The 27,825-nt window shown below is 46.0% G+C and overlaps 13 protein-coding genes across 13 annotated transcripts; 8 read left to right on the top strand and 5 right to left on the bottom strand.

Annotated features, from left to right (window-relative positions):
• Positions 1 to 240: 240 nt before the first annotated feature.
• On the bottom strand, positions 241 to 2,040 carry BGW36DRAFT_363915 (ASST-domain-containing protein; the record flags this gene model as incomplete). The annotated part of the gene is made up of 4 exons (XM_046214504.1): positions 241 to 1,111; positions 1,185 to 1,639; positions 1,701 to 1,868; positions 1,933 to 2,040. 4 exons carry the CDS (start codon positions 2,038 to 2,040, stop codon positions 241 to 243), a joined length of 1,602 nt encoding a protein of 533 aa, XP_046067681.1.
• Positions 2,041 to 3,083: 1,043 nt separating this feature from the next.
• Positions 3,084 to 4,137, bottom strand: BGW36DRAFT_304833 (P-loop containing nucleoside triphosphate hydrolase protein; the record flags this gene model as incomplete). The annotated part of the gene is made up of 4 exons (XM_046212011.1): positions 3,084 to 3,522; positions 3,576 to 3,679; positions 3,743 to 3,915; positions 3,993 to 4,137. 4 exons carry the CDS (start codon positions 4,135 to 4,137, stop codon positions 3,084 to 3,086), a joined length of 861 nt encoding a protein of 286 aa, XP_046067680.1.
• A 2,698-nt stretch (positions 4,138 to 6,835) lies between these two features.
• BGW36DRAFT_349670 (uncharacterized protein) lies at positions 6,836 to 7,778 on the top strand. Its single transcript, XM_046213295.1, has 2 exons — positions 6,836 to 7,385; positions 7,463 to 7,778. The coding sequence occupies exons 1-2, from the start codon at positions 7,055 to 7,057 to the stop codon at positions 7,669 to 7,671; spliced, it is 540 nt and encodes a 179-aa protein (XP_046067679.1). The 5' UTR covers positions 6,836 to 7,054; the 3' UTR covers positions 7,672 to 7,778.
• A 482-nt stretch (positions 7,779 to 8,260) lies between these two features.
• BGW36DRAFT_305260 (NmrA family transcriptional regulator) lies at positions 8,261 to 9,154 on the top strand (the record flags this gene model as incomplete). Its single annotated transcript, XM_046212053.1, has 1 exon — positions 8,261 to 9,154. One exon carries the CDS (start codon positions 8,261 to 8,263, stop codon positions 9,152 to 9,154), a length of 894 nt encoding a protein of 297 aa, XP_046067678.1.
• An 816-nt stretch (positions 9,155 to 9,970) lies between these two features.
• BGW36DRAFT_304740 (Rad4 family protein) lies at positions 9,971 to 12,700 on the top strand (the record flags this gene model as incomplete). The annotated part of the gene is made up of 1 exon (XM_046211999.1): positions 9,971 to 12,700. One exon carries the CDS (start codon positions 9,971 to 9,973, stop codon positions 12,698 to 12,700), a length of 2,730 nt encoding a protein of 909 aa, XP_046067677.1.
• Positions 12,701 to 12,983: 283 nt separating this feature from the next.
• BGW36DRAFT_363910 (HIT domain protein) lies at positions 12,984 to 13,653 on the top strand (the record flags this gene model as incomplete). The annotated part of the gene is made up of 2 exons (XM_046214503.1): positions 12,984 to 13,040; positions 13,135 to 13,653. The coding sequence occupies 2 exons, from the start codon at positions 12,984 to 12,986 to the stop codon at positions 13,651 to 13,653; spliced, it is 576 nt and encodes a 191-aa protein (XP_046067676.1).
• Positions 13,654 to 13,978: 325 nt separating this feature from the next.
• On the bottom strand, positions 13,979 to 14,696 carry BGW36DRAFT_400831 (putative HD family hydrolase; the record flags this gene model as incomplete). The annotated part of the gene is made up of 2 exons (XM_046218674.1): positions 13,979 to 14,592; positions 14,648 to 14,696. The coding sequence occupies 2 exons, from the start codon at positions 14,694 to 14,696 to the stop codon at positions 13,979 to 13,981; spliced, it is 663 nt and encodes a 220-aa protein (XP_046067675.1).
• Positions 14,697 to 16,886: 2,190 nt separating this feature from the next.
• BGW36DRAFT_465301 (uncharacterized protein) lies at positions 16,887 to 17,683 on the top strand (the record flags this gene model as incomplete). Its single annotated transcript, XM_046222290.1, has 2 exons — positions 16,887 to 17,169; positions 17,226 to 17,683. The coding sequence occupies exons 1-2, from the start codon at positions 17,109 to 17,111 to the stop codon at positions 17,681 to 17,683; spliced, it is 519 nt and encodes a 172-aa protein (XP_046067674.1). The 5' UTR covers positions 16,887 to 17,108.
• Positions 17,684 to 18,256: 573 nt separating this feature from the next.
• BGW36DRAFT_419978 (poly hydrolase) lies at positions 18,257 to 19,702 on the bottom strand (the record flags this gene model as incomplete). Its single annotated transcript, XM_046219484.1, has 3 exons — positions 19,415 to 19,702; positions 18,991 to 19,123; positions 18,257 to 18,931 (listed from the first exon to the last, which is right to left on the bottom strand). Exons 1-3 carry the CDS (start codon positions 19,552 to 19,554, stop codon positions 18,257 to 18,259), a joined length of 948 nt encoding a protein of 315 aa, XP_046067673.1. The 5' UTR covers positions 19,555 to 19,702.
• Positions 19,703 to 19,910: 208 nt separating this feature from the next.
• On the top strand, positions 19,911 to 21,307 carry BGW36DRAFT_388618 (uncharacterized protein). The gene has a single exon (XM_046217244.1). The coding sequence runs from the start codon at positions 20,020 to 20,022 to the stop codon at positions 21,262 to 21,264; it is 1,245 nt and encodes a 414-aa protein (XP_046067672.1). The 5' UTR covers positions 19,911 to 20,019; the 3' UTR covers positions 21,265 to 21,307.
• A 122-nt stretch (positions 21,308 to 21,429) lies between these two features.
• Positions 21,430 to 23,510, top strand: BGW36DRAFT_349660 (HAUS augmin-like complex subunit 6 N-terminus-domain-containing protein). The gene is made up of 2 exons (XM_046213294.1): positions 21,430 to 21,736; positions 21,801 to 23,510. The coding sequence occupies exons 1-2, from the start codon at positions 21,512 to 21,514 to the stop codon at positions 23,457 to 23,459; spliced, it is 1,884 nt and encodes a 627-aa protein (XP_046067671.1). The 5' UTR covers positions 21,430 to 21,511; the 3' UTR covers positions 23,460 to 23,510.
• Positions 23,511 to 25,127, bottom strand: BGW36DRAFT_388615 (CobW domain protein). The gene is made up of 5 exons (XM_046217243.1): positions 24,921 to 25,127; positions 24,733 to 24,816; positions 24,671 to 24,682; positions 24,520 to 24,616; positions 23,511 to 24,473 (listed from the first exon to the last, which is right to left on the bottom strand). The coding sequence occupies exons 1-5, from the start codon at positions 25,036 to 25,038 to the stop codon at positions 23,606 to 23,608; spliced, it is 1,179 nt and encodes a 392-aa protein (XP_046067670.1). The 5' UTR covers positions 25,039 to 25,127; the 3' UTR covers positions 23,511 to 23,605.
• A 92-nt stretch (positions 25,128 to 25,219) lies between these two features.
• BGW36DRAFT_432124 (Mob1/phocein) lies at positions 25,220 to 27,098 on the top strand (the record flags this gene model as incomplete). Its single annotated transcript, XM_046221085.1, has 2 exons — positions 25,220 to 25,651; positions 25,731 to 27,098. The coding sequence occupies 2 exons, from the start codon at positions 25,220 to 25,222 to the stop codon at positions 27,096 to 27,098; spliced, it is 1,800 nt and encodes a 599-aa protein (XP_046067669.1).
• Positions 27,099 to 27,825: the final 727 nt, after the last annotated feature.

Genomic DNA, 27,825 nt, shown 5'->3' with positions numbered 1-27,825 from the left:
GAAGGTCTCTGCAGGGCAGACGGAGCTTAGTGGCCAGATACTTTGATACGACATTCATCGGCAGTTGAAGCGAACCGCGCAATTTCGCAAGTAATTAATAATTAATGACATGAAATGGATTCTACTGGTTGAAAGTTCTATTTTTCTCTATATCTTGCTACATGTCGAATTCTAACGGCCGCCAACCCAACGGGAAGGGAGGGCCGTATATCCGCTGCGGAGGGGGAAATAGGAAAGATCCTAAAGTTCCTGCTTGTACCATTCGTGATGGGTACGTTGGTCTTCAGAGGCTTTGGTGCCTTCCGAGGTCCAATGAGCTGGAAGAACTGTGGATTCAATGGAAGATGTTCCGATCACGCGACCGTCAGCAGCCAGGGCTTCGGCATAGACTTCCTTCTGATAGCCCTGCGAGTGGTATGTCGTCTCAAAGCCCGTCTTAGACTTGCTGCCAATGAGTGTCGAGTCTTCAGCTCGATAGAAATTCCAAGACTTGACTTCCGTAGCTCCGTTCCAGCTCACATACAACACAGTAGTACTTGTGGCTGGCGATTCCCCATAACCGAAAGCTTTCAGCGTCGGGGGCTCAAGCGGAGTGCTCGTAAAGTTAAATTTATACGCACGATAACTCACAGATCGATGAGATGTGAATTTTGCTTCAAACAACACCTCACCATCCGGAGAATGTTCACTGATGTATGAGTTTCCACTCCAGCAGATAAAAGCGTTGCCGCTAGGGAGGAGTTGGAAATTGCCACGAAGCCGTGAGAGTTGTCTATCTGGCCGCTCCCATCTTTGAGTCACTCTGGCGGTCATGGGTGTGGCTGAGGTGTCGAGTGAGACAATGAGTGCAGATGAATAGTCAGATGTCTCACTGAAAGGGTCGGCCGCATTATCGAGGAAGGAAAGTACAGTGTGAGTGCTGTTTTCGTGCAGAAATCGTGCATCATGCTGTTTTGAGAAGTTGAAGCCCTCCAGAATAAATGACGAATCTTTGCCGCCCAAGCGCCATATGACGTGTCCATCCTTTCCAGAAATCTTGTATATGCAATCCGTATAGCGAGAGGAGACGAGATAATCGCCATCAGCATTCTTATCTACCGAATTCGAGTGACTGGAGGCGTTTACCATCCTTATCAGCCATTATTTCGCATGTGACATACTTCCTGTCGGGCTATTATACTTACAAGAAGTTCCAAGCGCTGGGATGCGGTCCCTCTAAGTTGGTGATATTTACCGAGCTCTCTGTAAGTGGAACGTGGTCCAGCGCCCACCACTCAAAAGTCGTTTCACCCGTGCCTATATCGACTTCGCGAAAGCCATTGTTTGCAACCCAGCCAGCCTGCAGACCAGTACCTAGCGCAGAAACGTCGGCCAGATCAGGCTTGGCTACGATATGCAACGCCTTAGTTCCTTGATCGACAATATTGAGTTCGTGCATGTTGAAATTCGTTATTGTAACGGGGTTGTATATCGATTTGACTGTTGAGAAGGATGTATTCATGATAATACCATGGCCTTTAAAGTCAGATCCTAGGGGATGCAAGATAGCAGACAAGTATGTTGTGTCGTTGTATTTCACCACACGAAAGTCGTTGGTGTCACGATTGTTGACCATACAAGCACCACTCCAGACTAACTCCTACGTATACATCAATATGTTAGCTACCTTATGCATCTTCGAAGTAGCATCATGCACGTACCCCTTGAGCATCGTATATATGAGGACCCGTCTGACAGGTCTGATAATATCTTTCGGGGAACTTCTCCTGGTGAATTTTGACATAGGGCGCAACGAACCAGTATCCCTCCTCGATACCGTTCGGATTATGTATCTTGACATCATATAGAGGGGATTTGATTTCTGGACGCTACACGCAAATTTACGATCAACTCAATCTCTACATTTCCAGCAAATACCTAGATTTGACTCACGGTGATGAAACTGGTGAGATCAGTATCGTCTTTCCAGGCAAGATCCGTACCAGCATGGACGGTCCTGAGACCAAGTACGAGAGACAGAAAGAAGGTGAGGAGAAACATGATTGAGGCGGGAGCTTTTCGATCAAAATTCTTCTGGGATTATATATTTGATAGCAGACATCGCAGGGATATGGTTTAAAATGCATTTCGAAATTGGCATCTTACTAGTGGCTATTAAAATAATCATCTATTCGTTATGTTAAAGACGGCATTGCTATCTACCCGTAACTCCGAATACTCGTACATAACAGTATTACATTGTTAAAATAACAGGCGAAACCGACCTTCAGAGTTCAGCTTAATTGAGTCGGACACCACCCATGGTCAAACTAAGAGAAATTCCTATATCCGCTAAAGAGGCTTGTCTCCACGGATATTAGTTAGTTAGCCTTTGATGATCATGAGTAATCATGACACTACTAAAATTAGAGACATCTTTGATTTTTCTGGCCCCTCTGCCAAGGTGCTACTGTATTATACCAGTAAAATGTAGTAGTTGATCCAGTGTTTTACTCGTTACTACGGAGTATGTAATGTAATAAATGTAATGTAAATATTAAGTCGTGAAATGTCATCATAAATAACAATGCGGTGCCTTCTTACGTAGTTGAGAGTTCAATAGTCCTCGCAAATGTGATGCGGACCAGGGAACTGCTAAAATGTGTAAATTTTGACTGATTGATTCTTTAGCATACTATCCGTGCCAAGTATTAACGACAAGCAACCTTGGTGCGGATTTTGGAATCAATAGTTTGCTGCAGGGTTGAAACTGATACAAGCCTCCTCAGACGACTAGGTTTTCTTTTGTGATTTCTAGATTTGTTCGTGATATTATGCTAAAATTCGTGATCAGCCACTCATCCTTTGAGATCCACTAAGTCTACTACGATATAAAGAGATAAGCTACTATACTTCTCCTATTTTCTAAATTAAGTGGAAACATAACCAACAATTCGGTCGGCACAAAGTACGATTATGCACTAAGAAAGCGGAAACTCTATAAACCGGGGTCTGGAGTTTTGGGGCTAAGAGAAAGAGCGGGCTGCTATAACTAGTTAACTACTCCACACAGGATGACAAGATAGCATCTTCACAGCACGGACCTAACGTCGAAAGTTGTAGTACATTCCTGCACCTGCCACTAGGATAGCGCCACCTATAGTAACAACACGGACAGAGATATGCAAGGCACTATTCATTAGCTGTCTGCGGTTGCGTCTCCGACATCGCTCCGAAAAGCTCTTCATATCATTCCCATTTGGAAATGGGGTATCTGGAACCTCTTCTCCGAGGAAGTTGCACAATGGTTCCCAGCCCTCGTCGATTCTAAATTCGAGGAGTCGGTCCGGAGGCACAAGGCTGCGGACCTCAGCTAGATGATCTAAATAAACCTGTTTCCCGTATTTCTCAAAGTCGCCGTGGAAGAAGGTGTCAAAGAATTTGTTTAGCATTGGGTAGTACATACTAGCGGCCCAGCTCAATTGAGAGACGAATTTGTGTTCGGGGTCCGTGGCTCGCCAGTAGACTGTCTTCATAACCGACCTAGCTGATAATCAATTGCTTGTTTTCTGCGGGTAGGAGCGCATTATACATACGCATACCATGAATCTACGTCGCGGGTTGTTAAGATCACCTTTGCATGAGGGTACGCTTCAATCAGTTCTTTGGCAAAGGCACAAGCAGGCCAATCACACACAGCCTAGAGAAGAATCATTCAGCAGGGAAGAAGGAGCATCAATTACCACGGCTGCAAGGCGCTTACCTGACAATGACCGAGTAGTTGATCCCACTCTCGTTGGCCAAAATCGCCGATGCCGTCATACTTCCAATTCAGAGCGTCTAGCCACATCAAGCAGTCTGGAGGATTTTCGACACTGGCACACATCATATGGTATGTATGAAGATATCCCAGTCTTTCCAATGCATGACGGAGAGCTGATATCGACATCTACTTAGCACGAGATTGTGACCATGACCCGCGAGGGAGAAAAAGGTTGAAGAAAAAGCCATACATGCTGTTCCCGTGCGTCCAACACTTAGGCCGAGCACTTTCATTGGCACCTTTCGGTAACACTTGCGTCGGTCGATGCAGGTATCGTCTGTGAAAATGTCGGTCCATGGCTGCGGAGCCAAGTTGTCAGCATGGATCAAGGACATGCTGAAGATAGGGAACACTGCAGGCTCTAATGGAATTGACGGGTCCCTGTGATTGATGTATTGATTGTATTTGAAGTAACCAAGATCTGAACAGTACTGCACGAGTAATATTGGACATCGGTAGGGACGGTGAGGCTTTTTAGCTCAAATGGAATCGCCGTGAGAGATGACCGCTTCCAGAGAAGACTCTACAACTACCCACAGGACTAGCTTATAGTGCCAGATTATGCCGCTGACTCGTATTTTCACTTGGAATGATTGCGGTACTAATACGGCGATGTAACAATATCGTTCCTTCAGTATTCAATCCTGTGAGCTAAGCTATCCAGGACATGAAATCCTTACTCCTAGAGTCACGGGGTCTCCACGGCAGGTATATATTCCCTAGAAGCTGCATGATCCCAAGTCATTACTCTCGGCCTTGGCTAATTGATCCTCATATTTGCAACAAAATCTGAAAGAACCTACTCGCAATCTACTCAATGAAGACTTTGACAACTATCGTGCTCTTCGTCCTTCTAGGACAATCTGCGATGGCCTTTTCGCAGACTTCATGCTCGACCCCTCATAGAGGCTGTACACCCTTGCGGCGCGATGTTAGTAGTATTTCTTCAAATATGAAATACTTGGATAAGACACACTAACATGAATTTCTACAGGTTGGCGGCAATACTATTCCGGATGAGACTATCGTCGAGAGATCTGTGGTAAGAAAAGCTAGCATATTTGCGCACATATTCCGGCAACTGACACGTATAACGCGGGACAGGACGAATTCGAGCAGTCAGCGTGCTCTTGAGGCTTCCAAGGTCATTAAACACTCATACCTGAGGAATTTCGACCATCTTAGACTGGCTAGCCGTTTCCCTTTCTGAGAGTATGGACCATGGGCACCTCTGCTGTGCTGTGGAAGTGGGTCAATTATGTTGAATTAGCGTGGCAAATGCTTTCCCCGAATTGAGTTGTTAGTATGAATCATCAATATCGCGCTTTATCCTCATAATGTTACGTTCCAACGCACGCTTTTGGCGGTGGGCAAGATCCAGTACTTGACGAATCTAGCGTCTACACCATTCCATCGAGATATCTAGTAGTATGTTGTAGGTTCCCTAGAGTATTCAATTTTTCTTCGAAGTACAGAGTAGTTTAGGCATAAAACCAGGATTCAGGGGTCAGATCCCTGGATCTCGGAATGATACGGTGTGTATCAAAATATCAATCTCCAAGCCAGGAGTGACGATTGACCGCTTTGTCATGGGAATGCTTATGTTCCCAAATGAACAGATCATTAGGAGATTGTAATAGATGTGTACCGTAACACGAGTCGGAAAAGAATGTATAATTACCCTTTCTCATTGTTTAGTTAAACCCTAGTCGCTTTTAGCTCTGATTTTTTAAATAGTCAAATCAGGACGAATCTTCCCGATGTATTTAAGCGCATCACATGCCTGCGCCTATTCGGGGGCTTGCCCAAGATGGCAGAGTGCCGTTGATAGTTACATCTCCCGACCACTACTAGTCCGCTGGTTGGTGCCCATGGCTCATAACAGCCCTATTATCAACATAATGCGCTAGTTTTTGATTTTTATGGAGCTCATAGCCATCCATTGCCGCAGTAGAGCAGCAATGAATATCGAACTAAGCTTGTATTTTTTCCTATGGATGAGAAACTCTGAGCACGAATTCGAAGTGTGAAGCCTTCATGAAGCCTCTGATCAATCAACTAAACGCTTTTTTTGTGTCGGATCAATTGAAAAAATTGAATTTTCATTTTTATGTCAACGCTTCAGTCTCCACTCTGTTAGAACTTGGGGGTAGTGATCGGCCCGTTTAAAACTTTGACATATTTGCTTGATTTTGTATCAATGAAAACGAAAATAGCTAACGAGTCATCATTTAGACCGTTTACCTTAGACTTATTTGCCTGACACAATTGACGAGAAGGTAGGTGCTAGGACCACCTAAACCTGGCGCAAACCATTCCCGCAAATGCACCTAGTGTCGGATTTAGGGTGGTAATTTTATCCCGAAATAGTGGGTTGAAATTATGAGAACAATTTGGTAAAAAGCGTGAATTGTGTGTTTCTTGTTATTGACAAACTTGCACTGAATTTATTAGGGGAGATGGCCTCGTTTATGAAGATCTCAAACCGCAATCAGGGGTTCTCATCTATGTGGCAGTAAGGTGTTGGTTGATCCTAGATTTTACTGTACAACTTTTATTAGATCCAACTCGAGACTATAACCGTCAAGTCCAGTCAAACAGTATCTAAATAATACATAATTTCAGGCTAGTATATAAATTACTATGTGTTGATATCAGTAAGCGCTAGTTTTTAGTGTTTCTTCAAATTAACGCATTCCCACTATAATAATAAGGAGGGGCTTGAATGAAAAGTTATTGACCCATGTTTTTCAAATGATGAAATAAAGTGGGAGTGGCGAGCGCGTGGTTTGTATCCTGCCAACAATGTGGACCGGACAATGTATCGGTTAGGTTATACAAATCCTTCCAGGTCGCAGGCAGGCTAGGGAGCTTCCTTACGTAGCCTCTCACGCTAACAGGTCAGTTATATAGACGCTCGATGTAATTAAAGTCGCCATATCATCACCATCCATATTCTCCAAGATCACTGAACGCTTTCTTGGCAATATGAAGCCTGAAGACCTGTCTGGAGGTAGTGCAGAGTCTGTCAAGGACTCCTGTGATAGTGGAGATTCGGAGCCATTGATCCCTCAAGGTGAGATAGACGATGCATATCTAGCTAGCCAACCTCGACACAGGCGTTATCGTTTCATTGGAAAGGCGCTGATTCTATTGAGTATTCTGATCGTCTTTGTGGGGTTCGCCTACCTTGTGGCAAGGTGGACTGCACTCAGCTTTCTGGACCTTTCAGCCAGCTCAAAGGCTGTTGGTATGAGCAGCTCTGAGATAGAAGGGAAAGAACACGGCCAATGTATCCAATGGCAAGATTCGGCGCATTCGCCCGAAACCAATTCCTCTGGGCGTGACTTCCTACTCAAAGCGCCTTGTGGACAGAGTGCTGCAGAGGCAAGAGAACGAGGCTGTCGTTTTGGCATGCTCTACTTTGCATGGCTACCCGAACAGTGTTATGATGAGAAGATTGAAGAAGATTTCAAAAATTTCAAGGAATGGAAATTCTGGCTCTTCCAGAACAGAACAGGAGAAATCACTTGGGATGAGGCCGCTACTGGAGAATATGACCGTCTATACGCTGAGTGGGAACGTAAGTTCTTTCCGTTCTCTAGAATCAAGTTGATTATGTTGAATCATTATTTATTAATACAAATCCACAACCGGCAGAACATCAACGTCATTGTGTTGATATGTTTCGGAGGCTGCATCGAGTCATGGCTTCTAGCAGCGGCCTTCTTTCAATCGATTCACATCTGTCGGACTGGGATCATACTGAGCATTGCTCCCGGGTTCTTATGGAACGAGAGAGATCAATCCATGACCTGAACTCTGTTCGACGACTCAAATACCCTGACTGTGGATTGCTTCGCTGGTAGAAAAAATGAAATTGTATTCCCTAAGTAGGTGGACAACTAAGGTTTGGTCGAGGGTGTTACAGAATGCGAGTTGAGTGAAGACATATCAGGCATGTTAATTAGATGCGCATATATATATTGCTTAGAATTGCATGCTCTGTCCTCCCAGAAAGGACTTAATAGCCTCTCATATATATCTTCAGGGATGATAACGTGGATAGCAATACAGGAGTTACTGTAGGCATAGATGTAGGCAACACCGTAGCTACCAGCACTTTTTTACAGTGGGCTTGCTCTGGATAATGACCTCGGATGTTTTCTACAAAAAATCCGACGGCTTTTTGACAACATTTTTCGGTAGAAGAAATCCTGACGGCTTTCAGAAGGTCCTCTCAAAAACCATAATGCAAAGCCTTCTATAATTCCTCTAAATGCAGAGAATCCCTTGTTGATCCAGGGGAGCGGTGGGGTGCTTTCGGCTTTGTGCCTTTCCAGAGTTTAAGAGAACTTACTTTGCCCACAATCATTAGCCCAGAGCAAAAAACCCAATCGCTTCAAACAGCACCTCATCTTTGGCATCATTGCTTTTAATATATAAACACCTTATGTCATGATGAAACTCCTTGTTGTTTTCGGTGCTACTGGCAATCAAGGCGGGCCTGTTATTGATCGTGTCCTTAACGATCCTGTCCTTGCTAACGAGTATCGAGTTCGAGCTGTTGTACGTAACACCTCGAGCTCCGCGGCGCGGATTCTCCAACAGACGGGCAAAGTTGAAGTTGTTCAGGGTGACGCTGAAGACCTTCCTTCCTTGGAGCGAGTCCTCGAGGGGGCTCACACTATCTACTCGCTCACGATAACCATCTACGACGAGCGGCTCGAGGAGCGCGAATTGTCTCAAAGCAAGGCAATCGCTAATGCGGCTGTTGCTGCCGGTGCAAACTACCTCATATTTAGCACCATCTTCCACACCACTCATGTTTCCGGTGGGAAATATGACAAGAGCCTCCGTTTCGACTGCAATGCCGAAGTGGAGGACCATATAAGGAAGTTACCCATCAAAAGCGCATTCTTGGCATCTGGGCCTTTTATGAAAAACTCCCACACGAATATGAAGCCGCGCTCTGTTGACGATGGTACCTCTGTGCTGGCCAATATCATTGATCCCAATACCAAGCTGCCGCTCATCAATATTGAGGAAACTGGCAAATACGTCGCCGCTATCCTCGCCAACCCTGATCAGTTTGAAGGCAAGGTCCTTTGCGGCGTTACTCAGCTCAACACGACGGAGGAAGTCGTGCAGATTATGAGTAAAAATTCCGGAAATAAGGTTGCTGACAACCAACTTCCAGAGCCAGTCTTCCGCAACATTTTACCGCCAACCATGGTTGACTATTTATTTGACATGCTGCTATACATCCAAGATTTTGGGTATTGTGGTTCGAGAACGGAGGACTTGGTGGCGTGGTCAGCAGCCAACTATTTGGCCACGTTTATTGGCTGAATGGATAGGATTCTGGATATGCTATATAAAAGACCGATTCCATTCATGCTCGTGGTCCTTAACAAAGGCAGACTTAGTCCTAAGCCTTGGTACAGCTGCTTTGATACGGCTTTGAACGGTAGAGCGATGGATCATACTCTTATAATCTGATATATTATTAAAACTTCTTTATCTCATTCTTTCACAGCCAGGAGAAGCGGCGGCTGGGGATTCTCATTTCTTGCATGGATGTCAGCGCCGTTTGCAAGAGAAGCTGTACTCATGTCTCATCCCCATCTTGGCATGCTTGGAACTGGACGTCCTCAGACGTGTTTTGATAAAGTAAACAGTAGATAATGGTTTGGATAAGAAAGGGTTTTCAGCAATAATGCTGAAGGATGGTAGTTGGCAGGCATCCTTGTAGGTACCTTGTACATATATGCATGGGTAAGATACTCTACGTATGAGAAAATAATTGCTACCATATTTCAATATAATCTGCTATAATTTTTGAAGCACTCTTTACAACGTAAGTCAATTATAAATGATATAGAGCAGTACAATTTTGAAGCCTGTTCTATGAAATATATAATATAGAGTCTGGTATTCTAAATTTTGATGCTTTATACATATTTAGTATGTGATACGGTCTTGTTACGTGGTGTATTTTTAGCGCCACCCTTATCTTATCAGCAAACACGCTCCTCTTTCTTAGAATCTCCATATTGCCAGCATCTCCCGCTTTCTCTTACTATCATCACTCAGCAATAACTCAGATCGAGCGAACCGGTTTCAATCTACTAGTAACACGCTTAATAACATGCATAGCCAGTCGAAATGCCCCCATTTATCCCTGTCAAACGGTCGCTGTCTCCCGATCCCAAAGACCAGGCCGCACCTCCCTCCAAACGCCGTTCCGGGAGGAAGCAGAAAGCAGAGCCATGCTCCGACTCGTCTGTGAGCAATGAACCGAGTGATCTCGAATGGGAAGATGTCGGCCATAAAAATGTTTCCAAGAAGGATAAGCAGGAAGACAATGACGATGATGAGCATGACGATGGCGTTGACTGGGAGGATGCCATGAATGACACACCCACAACCAGTGGCCCCGGACATGACACCCCGCTTCAGGACTTGGAACTGACCCTGGACCCTATGGCGAATGTGCCAGAGATGAGCCTTCTTGATACTAAGAAAGGCCCATCCAAGATCGAGCGGGTAATTCGGCTGAATACCCACCGGGCACATGTACAATGTCTGCTTTTCCATAATGCTATACGGAATGCGTGGATCAATGATTCAAAAGTTCACGATATCCTACGGAACCAGCTACCAGAGGGTATCAAGAAGGAGTTGCGGAGATGGCGAATCGCTTCCGCTCTAGAACCGCCGCCGCAAGAAGATACAAATACAAAAGGGAAGGCTGGGAAGAAAGGAAAGGGCAAGAAACAGAAACAATCTGGTAGGGATTGGGGTGATGATGCAGAACGTCTGGAACCAGGCCAACCGGATATGAGCCGCGGTGATCCGATTTTACAATTATTACGAGTCCTGGCTGCATACTGGAAGAAGAATTTTAAGATCACGGCACCAGGTCTTCGCAAGAACGGCTACCGCCCTGCAAAACGCATGGAAAGGGTACTCTCCTCATTTAAGCAGGAAGAATACGATCCATCATTGCATGGGGAGCGGATCTGCAACAAGCACGAGTTTCGTGTCTTAGCTGAAAAGCGTCAAGGATCTCGGGATGTCGGAGCACAGCTTTTTACAGCTCTTTTGAGAGCTTTAAAAATCGAGGCTCGTTTGGTCTCTAATTTACAGCCTTTGGGCTTTGGCTGGACCAAGTCTGAAGTTGATACCTTCGAACCTCTCGAGGAGAAGCCCAATGGGCCAGAAGATGTCACTGAAAGTAGCGAGGACAGCGAAAATGATAGTGATGATAATTTGAGGCCAGGCAAGGCCTCCTCGAAGCGCACAGATTATGATCGAGATCTTCCTTTCCCAGTTTACTGGACAGAAGCCGTGTCCCCCATCACTCATCAGGTTATTCCCGTGGACGCCATAGTTCTGACTAACCAGGTTGCTGCAACGCCTGAGATGGTCGCCGCCTTCGAACCTCGTGGTGCTCGAGCAGACAAAGCGAAACAGGTTATCGCGTATGTCGTAGCGCATTCATCCGACGGTACGGCCAAAGACGTGACCACGCGTTATCTAAAACGACAGACATGGCCAGGGAAGACCAAAGGATATCGTTTGCCAATAGAAAAGCTTGTTGCGAGGTTATCCAAGAGAGGCCCTGCTTATTCATTTGACTATGACTGGTTCAGAATAACTATGAAAGGGTATGTACGTTCTGCGAACAAGCGTACCATAGTCGACGACGTCGAAGATGCCAAGGACCTCGTTGCCAATCAGCCAGAAAAGAAGGCTGTTAAAAAGGAAGGAGACACTCTACAGAGCCTGAAAGCATCCACCGAGTTTGTTCTTGAGCGTTTTCTCCGGCGAGAGGAAGCGCTACGACCTGGTGCGGAAGCTGTGCGCAAGTTCGTCTCTGGAAAAGGAGAAAAGGCTAAAGAAGAGAACGTCTATCGCCGTGCTGATGTGTTGAGATGTCTCTCTGCGGAGAGCTGGCATAAAGAGGGCCGACGGCCGAAAATCGGAGAAGCGCCTCTAAAACGCGTCCCTATTCGCGCTGTGACTCTCATGAGGAAACGGGAGGTAGACGAAGTGCAACGTGAAACTGGACAAAAGCCACTACAAGGGCTATATGCCCTTTACCAGACCGAGTTTATCATACCGCCACCGATTCAGAACGGCGTGATCCCCAAAAACGAATATGGGAATATCGATTGTTTTGTTCCGAGCATGGTGCCCCGTGGTGCCGTTCATGTGCCCTATGGAGGAACAGTACGCATATGCAAAAAGCTAGGAATCGACTTTGCCGAAGCTGTTACTGGCTTTGAGTTTGGTAGTAAAATGGCCGTACCTGTCATTGAAGGTGTTGTGGTCGCTGAGGAAAACGTGGAGTTACTGAAAGATGCTTGGCAAGCTTATCAACAGGCACGTCGCGAAAAGGAGCGACTGGCGCAGGAAAAACGTATTTTACAAACATGGCGCAAGTTCCTAATGGGATTGCGCATTATGGAGCGCGTTCGTGCTGAGTATGGTGATGATGGAGATGCGGAAATGCACAATCCGTTTCAACGAAGGCACGAGAATGCACAGCAGATTGAGAAGTTGAGAAATGACCAGCAGAAGCAGGATCGTGAAGAGCCCATGCAAGAGTATGACGAAGAGGATGGTGACTACCATGACGAGGCCAATGTTGACCAAGGTGGTGGGTTCTTACTGCCTGGAGAGGATGACGGTGAAGATAATCTCATCGTTGATCATGGTGACGCCCAACCCCGACAAACGCCAAACCACGGACCTCTAGTTGGAGTAGAGGACGAGTCTGAGCTTAGCGAATTAGAGGGATCTATTGTTGATGTAGACAAAGAGGAGGAGGAGGAGGATTACAAGCCGCCTCCTCGTAACTCTGGCCGTAGACGTAGACGTGGAGGTTGATGGTAATATCAAATGTATGATAGATACATATTAACTGGTCATGATTTACAATAATCAAGGTTTGGAAATACCCATCACGAACAAGTTAAAATCTTTAATAAAATTCATTGAGAACAGCATTGTATGTCTTATATATATATAGTTCATAGATCGTCATCGGAGCGGCTCCGTATCCACAATCTCCGCACCGCAACTCACAAGCTCCTCCTAACTTCAACCTTTGAGCTTCCCAAACACACCGGGAAAAGTATCAAGCTTGCTAGCCAGACCCAAATTTCTGAGCATGACAGTTCTTACCAAGGTGCCGATTTACTTCGGCCCCTTCCTCGTCACCTCTCAGGTACGCCCATCAGTTCACGGAGACTCGCGAGGAAATAATAACCAGCCACTCGCTACTCTGATTTATACTGATTCTCCTTACTATTGGCTTACAGGTCTTCTACCTCACCCCCCTCAGCTTCGCTCTCGTCAACCTCAAACCCATTCTTCCAGGGCACGTGCTCGTCTCCCCTCGTCGCTCAGTACCGCGCGTCTCGGACCTGACTCCCGACGAAACCGCCGACCTGTTTCTTACGGTGCGCAAAGTCGGACGCATGATCGAACGCGTGTTTAGCGCGACAAGCCTTAATATAGCGATCCAAGACGGCGTCGACGCGGGACAGAGCGTGGCGCACGTCCACACACACATCATCCCGCGCCGAAAATCAGACCTGGACCATAAGGGCGGTACGGATGCGGTTTATGGACTGCTGGATGGGGAGGAAGGTGATGTAGGGAGGATTCAGAAGCAGTTACTCAAAGCGGCTGATGCGGAGGGGGATGTTGGTAAGGCGAAGAGACGAACGGATTTTCCTGTTGTGGACAACGAAAGTCGGACGCCGAGGAGTGAGGAGGATATGGAAAGAGAGGCGCAGATGCTGGCGAAAGAGATGGAGAAGGAGAAAGATGATTGAGCATTTATTTAACACTGGGATGAAACCTCGTCCGGGGGAAGGGTTCTAACTTTGGTGTGGACATTTACAGCGCAGGGCACGTCAGGACTATTCATACATCATGCATTACTATGTTAACCGCGTCAATCCGGCTGTATCGATACTGTCTAATCTATGTGAATTATACAACTGTCACAAAAGTCATCCAAACGCCTCGCCTTCGTTTAGTGTCGTGGCACTTAATCACTCCAGTGCAATAACCCAAACCCCGAAAGTCAATCAAGAATATGGATATCCATATACATATCTGCACGCAGATTCCAGCACCGAATCAGTCCTGCTGGGTCTACGCCTTATTCCAAACGTGTTGCCTCTCCTTCATGACCGCGTCGGCCCATTGCTTGACTTCTGGCAACGTAATGCGACTCGCCACGTGTGCGAATTCGGAGAGATCCTTGCCGTGTTCGCGTTCGTATTCGACCATTTGCAGGAGAAGTTCGACTTTGTCGACGTCATGGACGAACTGCGCTTCGAGGGTCTGGTTGTCCTCGTATTCCTGGAATATGCGCCTGATTTCTCCGCCGGAAAGCGTGCCTCCGGGCACGTTTCGCAATAGAGTCGATTCGATGTAGTCCATCGTTGCTCCCTCACGTCGCGCCTTTTCGGTCTTGGATACGGATTTATCGACGGGGGTGATATCGCCGACTAGGGACTCGGCCATGTCGTGGATCAGGGCCATTTTTGTGCAGTGCGGAACATTCAGTCGCGAGGATAAGGATGGAGGAGCGAGCATAGTAATGATGGCCATGCGGTACATGTGATCTGAAATCGACTCGGCGCAGTCTAGACCAAAGCGACGCCAGCCTTCGCGCTTGGTGGTCTTGAGGCGCTCCAAAAGATGGAAGAATGGGACTGGGGAGGAGCTGTTTTCTTCGATGGGATGAGGGATAGTCGATAGAACTGTTTGCGCGTCAGTCTGATGTTGTGAGACGTCTTATTGTATCCAGATGGTTACCTGTCCATGGAGTCCACTCTCCTTGCGCAGCGGGTTCGTTGGAACCCATTGCAACCGAAGTAATAAAGAAATGAAAGTGTCAACAAGGGAAGGTCTGTCTGGAAATTTTCCACACGACAAGGTGGGGAAGATGCCAAAGAGCGAAAGCAGTTAATGCAATTAATTGTTATGAGGTTGTCGGCAACAATGAGTGCAACAATCAGTGAGATGCTGGGAGGGGCAGCCTTGGTGGCGGAAGCAAACACAGCAAACACGGTCGTAGTCAAGTAATCACTCACCGCCAATCAGGGAGTTTGCTTTACTACCACACATCTCTTGACGATGTTTGATGGCTAGATTCAGACAATCAGTCACAGAACCAATGAAATTATTGGTGAGAACCTGTGATATAAACTGAATGACACATTTCCTTTCACAGTCTGAGATTTATTACTGACTCTACGTTTGACCTTGTCCGAAGTGTTTCGAATATTTCGCTTCTGTTCGGTTTTGATCAACATTATTAATTGAGAGGCGATGGATCGCTGGAATTAAATTCAAGAATTCTTCCATTGTCTCACTTGGTTGCCCTTGGGAATCGCTCGTCCTGGTGAGAAAAACATTGTATCTGGATATTGAGATTTTCCAGCTTTAAGGACACAAATCGAAACCCGAAAATTTTCCAAGTGAACGCTCAAAAGAGGAAATTAAGAATTGTCGTATAGAACTAGAAATTCGGTGTCTCACAGCGTCTTCCCTCTCTGGCAATATTGCTTGTATCAATAACTACAAGGGTAGGCGGGCGACTGAGCCAATGAATTGATACGCTAGCAACCCTAGACTGCAGTCAGTCGATCGAATAATGATCATGCGTTTTGGAAATAAAGATTATATAGACACCTATTTCGCCAGGTTACGAGGGTTATTTCAAAAGACGAAAAATCTGAAAACAATGGACCGCGGTAGTGTAATATAACGATATCAGGCTCGCATTGTTAGTCATGAACGTCAAGGCTTCAGCCTTGTGCTGCTGCGCAGACATCTAGCACTGAATATCCATGACTGCCCAACGTGTAGCCTTCTGTTGGCAAACAACACGTCCCATACGGAAAGTACTCTTAATAATCTCGACCATTGACCGCAGTCGAAGTCATGAAGAGCTCGACCCGGCCCAACGCGGAAGCCAAACGGTCAATAGATTTACAGAAGATACCCCCAGTCGCAGTATAGGAGATAATTCCATTCTCGTCAAGGACTCTATTGAGTGTAAAGGGGTTGACTAAAGTCAACCTTTTCGAAAAAGGAGCAATTCAAGGTCATCGTGATAACCCGAACCCCAAGGCTAACCCCAACTCCGCAGCTTACCCAGCAATTTCCCTAGTACCCTTGCTTACTTTCATAGTTTCTTCTTTCAACATCTACTTCATTACAGACAGTCTCGGTCACTAATGATACAGCTCCCTGAATGTAGTTGGCCCCATTCAACCGCATCTGAGGATCGCCATATTCCACCAATTGCTCATCACCGAGCACTGCGATGCGATCAAAATCTAGGACTCAATCTAGACAGTACGTGATCGAAATGACTGTGATTCCTTCAAATTCCTAGCAGGTGACTATTTGAAATCAGTTATCAGTAGGCTATGTCGAAGCAGAGCCTGTACAAGACAGAAAGGCTGCTTCTGTCCAAGTGAAAAGAACTATGTATTCAGCTCAACATCGAGACCCCCTTTACACTCGACGAGTGACCATGTGTTTACGTCGTGAAGGACATCCAGGAACTCCATACCATGTATGGGGATGCACAGCATAGATCCAACGCGTCGGCCAAGATAAGTGCGGCTGCTACTAATGAGGCCGAGCTGCAAGCGCTAGTTGATCACAGTGGGTCAAAGTGGTAGCTTTGAGACGAAACCACCAGTAGGGTATACACAGCGATATAGGTGCATCAGTACATGAAAATCCCGAGGTAGTTGAGTGGAGCTTGTTGCTTTGTAGGCAGCTACGTTTTTCTTTGCGCAACTGCCCCTGCAGTGGCCACGATCGACAGGGCAGAAGGATCATGAGTAGTTAGATCAGAAGATCGACAAACCTTGTATATTCGGGGACTGAAACTAAAATGGGCTCAGCTAGATATTTACGGCCCGAAGACATCGAGACCTATACAGATATCCAGTAAGGGAATCCCACTCCAACGGTCAGCCTCAACTTCATCATTTTAGCACCGTTTTCGTCATCTTTAAGCGTTAGGAAACCCCTTCCCGGCACTAAAATGTAACATTGATTTGGTAGCGCCCCCGAAGGTAGGGTTGCTCCTCAATGTCAGCCCCAAGGATCAAGACCGGACGATCACTTGCGATCTTCAAAGTTAATTTTGGAAAAGACTCCCTACTTATATATAATACATAGGGTACATGTATTAGAAGTCTGATTAAACCTTAGGCTTTTATTTTCTTCATCCACGTTGACAAAATATAGTAAAATGAAGTCGGCCTTCACTATCGCAGGGCTTATGGCTCTAATTTCTACAGCTCAAGCCACTAGTATGCAATTTCTCCTGCACTTTCTCCAATTTGCCGAGCTAACGATATTTGAACAGTTCCCGATGAATACTTTGAGGCTACTGTGAGCACAAGTGGCCCTGAATCCTCGCTCAGTGGCTACTACCTCCACTCAGGGCCAAATGTTAATGGCGACACGTCGGTGAGCCTCACCAGCACAGGAGATGATTTGCTCTATATCGATGAACTCAACCATCTGATCCTGGTCGTCAATTTTGTTGTCGTCGGCGCCGCCTACATTGACCATGATGATCATGGGCTTCTGAAATTCAACAATGATACCCAAATCGTCGGCAACGGCGAATTCACAAGCAGTAACACCACTCATGACTTTGTGAAATTCGATGTCAACAACTTTACGCTAGTGGCCCAGAATTCTGCCCAATGGTCCTGGTGCCCTCTCGATGGCGCTCCGAATGGTACACTGGCTTTAGGGCCCACGACTGGAGATGGATGCCAGAAGATTGACTCTCTCTCCGTCGCCTACACCGATTAAACTAGAGCTTCATGCTGCAATATTGTCTTTTATGTAAATAAAATAACAGGAGGGCATATCACTGCCACTCAAATTGATAGACAAGGTCCTTCTATTGAATTTAGCAAAGAGAGGTCTTAGCAACTAGAAATTATTGATAGTAAAAATGGCCATTGCGTTGCTCCCATGAACTGAAACTAACTTCATGGGTTAAATTTTAACAATTATTACCGCCCTGGAATGAGGGTTTTCTTTCTCTCATACCAAAACTATAGAAGAGGGAAAAAGACGTAAGTCCCTGGTTCGTTTGGGTGTCACTCAAGCGATTTTACGGCAATCCCGCAGGGCGTGATGGACCAGTCGTAAAAATAAATTTATGATGTCAATTCACAAGAAATGTAAACATGAAAGAGCATCTAAATTATATAAAATTTAAAGATCTTATTTATACCACAAATGATAGCAGTTAAATAAAAGCCATCTAAATCATTATATTACTTTCTTTAAAAAACCATTTGCTTATGTTAACTATATAGGTGTAAATGAAACTCAGTTGCTGGTTATGATGTTCATCTTTATTTCAGAAATAAATCTTCACGATTGGTTCAAAAATTGTTTCTGAAGTAAAGGCTTCATGAAAGCAAGAACATCTTGAAGAACCCCTGTAGAGGAATGATCGACATCGGGGAAAATACACAGTTGAGGGTTAATCTCATTATTAGACCACAATTTCTGTAGCTCATGCATTGTCTCCAATCGACCCTTTTTCATAATCGGAATATTTCGTTCTCCGTTATTTTTTACCTTCTTCAGGGAGGCCTTCATCCATACCCAAAATTCTTCTCCACCATGTACTTTGACATCTTTGTCTCCGATAATTAACTGAATCACAATCTGACGAATGAGTGGCTTCTGGATGGATCGACCAAATACACCATCAACATTACCCACACCTAGAGGCCAGTCTTGCGTGTCGTCCAGAGTGGTCACCTGCCCCGGGGCTCCTATACTGGCTGAAACTAATCGCTCTGGATATAGGTAGAGAAACCGATGCGTAAACTGTCCGTCTCCGGAGAATCCCATTATAAACACTTTCTCTGCATCAATACCCGGCCATCGGTGTGCTATTTTATTAAGAATACTCAAGAGTGCCAGATCAGAGCGTAAAGTTTTAGATTGAAGACGTGTGTAAGAATCTAAATCGTTTGGCCCATCCAAATTAGCTGGGAACAATGGTGCGACAATTGCGCACGAGGTTGAGTCTGCAAACTGAAGTACTTCAGATTATATAAAGACGAGATATTTCGTCTAGATCCATGAATGGTAACAAGTAATGGGAGCTTTTTGGTGTCAGGGGCAGGTCTTGTGTCGTAGCTGTGCGGTGGGACATAGAGAGCAAAGGATATTCTCTGGTCTGTCGAAAGCGCTTTCAGAGGGACGTGGCCAACAAGATATGCATTGCTGAGAAACTGCGGGGGACATTAGCAGTAGTGAGTGGCTTATCCATCACCTGGAATATTGTTAAATCTGTCGATATAAAGATGGCTCGCAGTTTCCGTGAACTTTTACTTGGGATGATCGATCGATAAGTACTGTTCAAAGGCTACGGTTACAACTCCAGCGATAACGCCAAACTAGCCGAAATCGGCCAACACATCTACCAACTACCTATATTGTCAATCCCTCGTTTTTATTTTGAGGAGCGTTATACTGATACCAGATTTCATACAATATATGTAAATAATTCTTCACCCTATTGCCTTAATCCGTTTCCTGAGTTGACCGTGTTCTGAAACATATTCATACAAGAGCTCTAGTGGTAACTTCTCGAGGGAGCCTAGTCTAACATTTGAAGACTGCCGGAAGGGTGTTGTTGCTATTGACGGCCGCATATGGAAGTGTTCACGAGATGGGAACCAGATCACGGCGAGACAGTGCTAGATGTCGCGGTGGGCAACGATTTAAATAGGGCCCTCGATCACGCTTGCATCACATGTCGGTGACAGTTCGTTGCGGTACTGCCTTGGGACTAAGGCCTAGGCTTTAACAGCGTGGCAAGTCCGACCTTATTCTACGTTAAGAAAGGTCGATAAGCTTAAAGCATTGTGGATAAAGACCTTTTCCATAAAAGGCTAGCTGAAGATCTGCCGCCCGTCACTGACCGTCATTGGCTGTCTCTATGGAATACACAGACCCACCCTGTGTACCATGCCTGACAACACCCTTGAATGTTGTTCTTCTTCTAACCCATCAATAACAGTATCGGCTCATTAATTTATCAGATATTGAACCCACACTGATACATTATTCAATCTCATTTTACTTGCCTGCAAGCTGTTTCCTCTCCTAAGACCAAAATGCTCCTTAGCAAGCTATCCAATTTGAACTCGATCTTCACGTTCCTCTCCTTGAAAGCATATCCAGACATCGCCATCCAATCTACATGTGATCATGGCCCAGGTTATTCGAACGCAAACATTTCGAGGTTTATTCCATTCTACAATGATCAAACCAATATAGCGTCTTTCACAGACGCTCCGATGTTATCAATCTCAATCGACGGCAAGGTCTACGATACCCCAATGGACACTGGATCTACCGGGCTGCAAATCTCTGCGGCCGATATGGTAGATTACGATCCCGAGTCTGCGTCCAAATACCCTGTTGGTTGGCAGTTTTTTACCAGCTCCAAAAAATTGAATATTGGAAACTGGATTTCGAAGAATGTTTCCTTTCTGGGTGCAAACATGACCGCATCTATTCCTGTTTTAGCGGTTAATAGCAGCGTTATCTGTCCTTGGTACAATGTGTCAACAGGTACAAACTATTGCCCGACTTCGGCCAATGGGACGACAGCTACCCCAACAAATATGCCATCGGGAACGAGATATATGGGAGTTGGGTTTGGCCGTGAGTACAATGCTCAGCCTCAAGGAACCCCAGAGAAAATATCACTCATCAACATTGACTCAATCGATGGGGAAAGGCTCAAAAACGATTGCATCACACATAGAAATGGGAAGGAAGACATACTGTGTCTCAACCAAGGCTATATCATTTCCAAAAAGGGAGTGACAGTTGGCCTCACACCTGAAAACACTGAAGGTTTTGCATTCGTAAAACTCTCACTGAATCATTCTTACACCAATGACCCACGAGACTGGACCCAGACGGCAGGCTGTATTTCTGTCAACGGTGCGGCATGTGAAACTAGCTCCCTATTACTTGACACCGGAGTTTCACAGGCATATCTTACAATTCCGCCATCCGTACCCGTTAAGCTTATCTCAAAACCAAGCAAAACGAACCCATCGGGTAAAGTCTCAACTTTAGCAGATGGCCAGAACCTGACTGTATATTTTGGATCAGAGGGATCTTACGCGGCGATGTACAATCTCGTAGTTGGAGAAGATGGGAACGACATGGCGCCAACCCAAGTTTCTGTCACCCAGTCAGATACCAAGAGTCCATATTACAATAGTGGAAGGCATTTTTATAGAGACTTTGATGTGCTATACGATGCAATTGGTGGTTATTTGGGTTTGAGATGGACGGGAAATGTGAGTATGAATTCGCACGGTTCCACATGTTTATTCGATTAGAATTAATCCAATACTTTAATTGACAACTTATACAATTATAAAATGGCTTCACACGTGTAATTAATTCCAAGTGATCTATCATCTATGGAAAGTATCACGTGATATGCCGAAACTCGACGGAGTTAATTAGAACAGTTGACGACAACTTGCAACATCATTAACTTACAGAAGTCATATTTCCATTCATGCTCGCTGCTTCGTAATTGGTGCGGGTTACCACTGCAGCACATTTTTATTTACATTTCTCATGCAAGCATCCCGTGCGCCAGCTCCGTCATGGTCCACACCATCTCCCGTCACCGTGTTCTTACGCAATGTCCACCTGCTGCGACTCGACCAACAGCCGGACTGGCCAGCCCTCTCCGCTAAACTGTTTTCCGGAGGGCAAAGCACTCAGCTGCAGCGAGTTAAAGGCGTAGAATCGGCGTTATACCATCTTTTCTCCCTGTGGGATCCTGCCGAAACGAAAACGGTATGTTGTTTACCTACCCCTCCCACGCTCTGTTTTTCTAATTCTAACGAATAATCACGCGTAGAAACTTCGTCCTTTCTTTCCACCCTTGGAGCCGTTGCAGTCTATTAACCTGCGCGCCGCGTTATTTCGAGCTTTATCGGATTTGAAGAAAAATGGAGATCTGGGAAGGGAGACAATTGTGCGGAAGACTATGTTGGACGATTGCAAAGGCGCGAAATTCGAGGAAGTTCTGGCCGTTTTCTCGACTGCGGTTTTACGAAGACTAGTATCTCAATCTCAAATTGAGCCTGGTCTGAGGCTGGCCTTTGCTCAGGCGGTAACTCATCAAGAGATTGAATTGTTCGTTCCATTGATATTGGCCCACCATTCAGCGTTGGAAAATACCCGGCAACATCGATCTAAGGTACGGGAAAATTACAGACGGTTTTCTGATCTGCTTGATGCAAAGTCCGAGGAGCTCTCAGCTCGCTCGAATAAAAATATTCAAGCCGACGATGCCCCTTACGCTGAGCGCTTGGAACTAGAAGTCAGGGCCAATTGGCTTGGCAGCCAGGGCTGGGTGGATGCTCTGTTGAATGGAGGGTCTCATATTGAAACAGATGCTTTCTTGGAGCTTCCGTTTGAAACAGCATGGTCGCAAGCTAAGAATGCTAACATCGACGACTTGGTTAGGCCAACGCACCCAGGTTTAGTTCGAGATGTGAATAGTTGGATTGCAGAGTCACGGTATCGCTTGCAGCGTCTAAACGATTTGAAAGCATCAATACGAAAGATTGATACAGAAAGCGGCATCAAAGTACCAGCGCGCACCCAGGCCAAAAGCAACAGTCTTGTCTTCAAAGACCACCTCACATTGACGGTTGCAAGTATCTCAAAAGGAGCCCAGGAAACGACACACACCCCAGTTATTGTGGAAGAGCACCGGGATATTATATCTTCACTGAAGGAAACTTTGGCCCAAATAGATGGTGGGGAAACTGAAAACACTGAACAGGCTCAGAAGATTCATCCCCGCTTGTTGGAAAGGCTACCGGGAAATAAGTTTTCACATAACATCCACGCTTTATCCCCTATACCTGATAGTGATCAGTACAGTCGTTCTCCGTCTCCCAACATTCAGGTGATAACTCCGGAACATGAAACCCGTCCGATGACTCCGGATTCACACGATAAACCCGCTTTCACGCAGTCATTATCTGATATCGACGATAGCGTAAATATGCCGGTAGTTGATTCTCTCGACCAACCTATGGTTCAAGACGAGAGTCCAAATCTGGAGCAGCAATCCAGCCCACCAGAACCCAAACTCCCAGTTCTTCCGAGCGACAAGTTCGAACACCGCCCGTCTTCGCTGCTGGAAAGAACTAGGCAATCAATGTCTCTATTACCTCCGCTACCTACAAACCGATCACGACAATCTCTCGCTGCACGACGCCAGACACGGCAATCACAGATCTTCTCTATCAACCAATTTGAGACCCCGCCTAAAGAACGACACTCGCTGTCAGGCTCTGGAGCGTCTACGCCACGTGATGACTTATTCTCTGAGGACGCTGATTATGCTAGTGTGTTTAAAAGTCGGCCTCGTATAGCTCAAAGCCCTCTGATGTCTCCGGCTGTCCACGTTGGCCTGGATACTAACGAAGGCGTATACGAGGAGGACGAAAGCGTGATAGATCTGGCGGCTGATGGATCCCCGTTGCCGAGAAGGATGAGATGAATATACGAGATACGATGAACGAGGAATGAATACCTGCATATATGTACAGCATAAATATTTCAATTAATTTTTTATCATGACCCAACTCCCTCCTTTAATGCATTTCTATGCTACTTCAAATCGTAATTATGAGATTGAAATGAATTTCATGTCACTTTCTCCATGAATGACCGAAAGTTTCGTTCCCAGGCCCCAGCACTTTTTCCAAGATCACGACCAATAATGACGATCTTGCAGTGATCAGGCGCATCGTTATTATCCTCCTTGCGCTCACGGTTCTCTGAGTCTCTAATTTCAAAAACATCTCTCACTGCCTGGATCACTTTAAACGTCCCGTCCTTCAGAGCTAATATACCCTTGAGGCGATGAATCTCAAAATTTGGAATTTCATTCTCTTCTTCAGGGATAGAAGGTAAAATACTCTCCCACAATACAGACCTCAGCCACTCGTCGACGCGTGCAATTTGGTCAGAAGATATTCGCGGGTAGATTATCGCGAGGGTTGATATTTTGGGGTCGATGTGTGCATGTCCCTTTTCATCAAAGTCTAATTTGGAAAGCTGGTCGTATGCATGTAGGTCTAAGACAACGCCTTCTATCTGCGGCGTACGACTATGATCAGTAACATGGATTTTTGCGGCGCCATTGATTGATGCTATTCTTTGACGAACATTATCGAGCTCGGTCGGTGTGACCAAGTCGACTTTGTTTAATACAATGACATCTGCATGTGAGACCTGAAGATGGGCCATCGTTAAAGCCGGTCCCGCGTGGTCTTCATGTCCAGCATGAGTGATCTCCTCGGTGGCAGGTTCGTCTAGTAGTCGCAGAATATTCTTTGCGTCGACAAGGGTCACGATGCCATCGAGATAAATCGAACTACCTAGGCCGTCGTCAACCCAGAATAATGGAGCTATGTTGCCAGGGTCTGCGAGGCCGGTAGTCTCGAGAAGAATGTAGTCAAAGGAACCTCGGCGGTCCATCAGGGATTCAATGGCCTGGACACCAGAGTCTCTGCAGGATGTTAGTCTAGTTCTGATATAGAAGACAATGGCAGTACTTGACAGAGCAGCAGATGCATCCATTGCCGACATCAAGCCACTCAGTAACTTCCTGGCCGTCTTGATTGACAGTCAATGATTTCTCAATGTCGGTTGCTGGGAATACGTCATGAGTGACCGTTAGACAAGGGCTACACCGGTGTCACCTACAATCTCCAAATTCTAAGCCATCTAATCAGCATCATCCAAAAGGAAAGCGGCTGCACACAAACCATTCATTATGACTGCGATTTTTTTGCCATGCTTTTCTGTCAGGATATAGTTGAGTAGGGTGGTCTTGCCTGCGCCTAAGTAACCTGTCCGGCAGCATCAGTTTCCATACGCAAAACATATACAGATCTTCGACATGCACAAGAAACATTGAAGATGTCGAGATCTGCGCAGCATGGCTCCTTCCTACCAGTGACCAGAGTTATGGGAACCCGACTGACACCAGGCTCCTCGACTTCTTCTGTCCGTGTTTCCTCTTGCAATGCCGTCACCTCGACCAGCTCAGGCGGTGTCTCGTCGTCATCCATGGTCGAATGTGTTCGGACCAGCCAGATAAACAGTTACGTGTGAGAGGACCTCCAGACCACGATCTTTCAGCATATATTTGCAACAACACCTGAAGTTTCGCAAGAAGCGGGCAGGCATCCCAGAACGGACACTAGGGCATAGGGCATCAAGGCGCTAAGGCACCGAGGCGCCAAGGCGGCCATGGACTTCATCCTATTCGACGACGGCTCAGAGGAGCTTCATGCGCGCTTCGACGCTGGGTTGGAAGACACCGATTTGATTTTCAGCAGCAGTAGCAGTAGCCCTTCGATCTACCCTCCCACGCCTCCGCTATTTCTTCTTCCGTCCAAGAAGACCGTCTCTTTGAAAGTCCCCGCGACCACGTCGATCTCCAGGAAAATGGCTGCAGCTGCAGCGGCTGTGTCTCCTTCGAGCTCGCCGCGCCTACCCAGCCCCCCGCCGTTTCCAGAAGTCCAGATTGGGCCTCAGTCGCCAACGGTCGGTGACAATGTTGCTAACGAGAAGCTGTTTGCGCCTCTGTCGGAGACGGATGACGGGTCGACGAGGAGAATTAGGCCTGGTACCAAGGCCGTTGATATGGCATCGGGGCTGCCGTTGATTCCTTTATCGCAGGTCTGTTTTTACCATTATTTCAACCTTTGAGCACATACTTTTTGAGTATCTGTACTGACGATGCGTGGGAATTTTCTAGCTTGACTCCCCCTTCCAGCTCCAGGAACACCTAAAAGCTCTCTATCACAACTACACCGTGCCCAACGAGTCGGATACCATCCAGCCGATCACGCGCGAAGTCGCAGTCTCTCTTGCTCACCCTCCTGATGGTGTGGAGCGGTCTCTTTGGCTTTATGAACTCTGTCGCTTTTTGACGATGAAAGTCAACAACCTTATAATCGCATTTTTCGCGGAAGAGCCACCCTGCTCGGCGGAATCGTGTCCCGAGATGCGCGCGTCTGAATGGCAGTATCTGTGCGCCGTGCATGATCCGCCCAAGCCATGCTGTGCGATTGACTACTGCTGCCATACCTTAGACTGGGCTACAAACATCTTGACATCCCCAAAATACTTTCCTAGCCGCCTCACTCTAGGTTCCGAAGCTGCTGGCGGCCCCCAGGCTAGCATGCGACACTTGACAAATATTTTCCGTCGACTTTACCGCATTTTTGCGCACGCGTGGTTTCAGCATAAGGATGTGTTTCGTCAGGTGGAGAATACAGATGGTCTATACGTGTTTTTCAAAACAGTCTGTGATGTGTATGGATTGATTCCTGGGGACAACTACACTATTCCCGCTGAAGCGGAGCAGGCGGATGGAGAAAGTGCCGATGATGCTCCTTCAATCCCCTCGTCAGCATCATCAATAGCCCCTCCTGCAGATGGTCGCAGAGTTTCGGTCTTGCGAAAGGACCAAAATGGCGTCGCACATCCTCATTTCCTAGACGACCTCAGCATCCCACAAACACCATCGAACATGAATACTGGCGCAACTACACGCCGACACAAACACAGTCCATCGACAGGGTCTAGTGTGGCGACAATTGCAGAAGCCATTGAGGAGAATAATGAACTAGCAACGACGATGTCGAAACTTGGCAAGGTCGCCAAGAAATTGGATTCAAAATTGGAGGAACCGGAGGAGAACAAGGAGAAGGAGCCGGTGGAAGATACATCAAAAGAACAGAGCATTCCACAAGAGAATGGACCATCGGACGAGAAGGTGGAACCCGCTGAATCCGAATCAGCACCAACAGACGACGAACCAGACAAATCAAAAGCGGAAGCAGAAGAGCCAGAAAAGCCAAGTCTCTCCTCCTCAGACGAGACTGAATCCAGCGAAAAGGTCACCTCAGAATCTGGAGAGAACAAGGCCGAAATCGAGACAACTCCTGCCGAACAACAACCGTCCGACCCGGAGCCTGGAAAGGAAGACACTCCTGCTGAACCTGAAACTACTGAAGCACCTTCTGCAACCGAAGATCAGTCAACCGCTGAAACCACAGGGCCGTCGTCTACCGATGCCACTCAGATCTCGGTTGAAGAAAAGGCTGCAGAAGAAGAATAATCACGTCGATCGAGTCACGATATCATGACTATACACATAAGTTCACATTCCTAGCGGAACTCATGCATATACGCATAATTTCTAAGCCTGTATTTTACTACTTTTTTTCATTTTATTCTTCGAATTGGTCTTTGCACGTTTGATGTGTCTGATTAGGGTTGCGGATTGGAATCGGTATGCAAGGATGAGTTGACAGATATTTGGTCAGCTCTAGGATTATATTATGGTATTTTAAAGGATATTCATTAGCGCTTCTTAATTTTTCACTTGTCCGCTTTTCTTATAATCTCATGAGATTCTATTGACATGGCACTATTGTGTAATGGAGACATTGGATGTTTGGAATGGTAATGAATGGTTATATTTCTAGATTCCTACTATTTTGTATAGTTTTTGTTCACGTTCAGACTCATAATTCAACAACTTGAACACCTTCAAATCTATATATGTAGGAGGTATCATCTTTCTCTGCTCGAGGTTCTGATAATCTCAATTGCCACCTATCAATTGGTCTCTCATAATGAGATTATTTACGCCAATAAGATCGTCCAACGTATGCCAACTGTACCTAGTCTATCACATTCCTTACTATGTGTATGTTGATACAATCAGAGTAGAAATTGATGTCAGCTTATTTTCTTACACGTGTACTTCCTCTTTGGGAAACCGATTCTGCAACTGAGTACATCAAATGAATCATGATTATAAACTACAGTAGCCCGTCCAT

The sequence above is a fragment of the Talaromyces proteolyticus genome (genome assembly GCF_021365285.1).
Source record: "Talaromyces proteolyticus strain PMI_201 chromosome Unknown BGW36scaffold_12, whole genome shotgun sequence".
Taxonomy (NCBI): domain Eukaryota; kingdom Fungi; phylum Ascomycota; class Eurotiomycetes; order Eurotiales; family Trichocomaceae; genus Talaromyces; species Talaromyces proteolyticus.
Note: the sequence above shows the minus strand (reverse complement) of the source record. Positions and strands in the feature narration are given on the sequence as shown.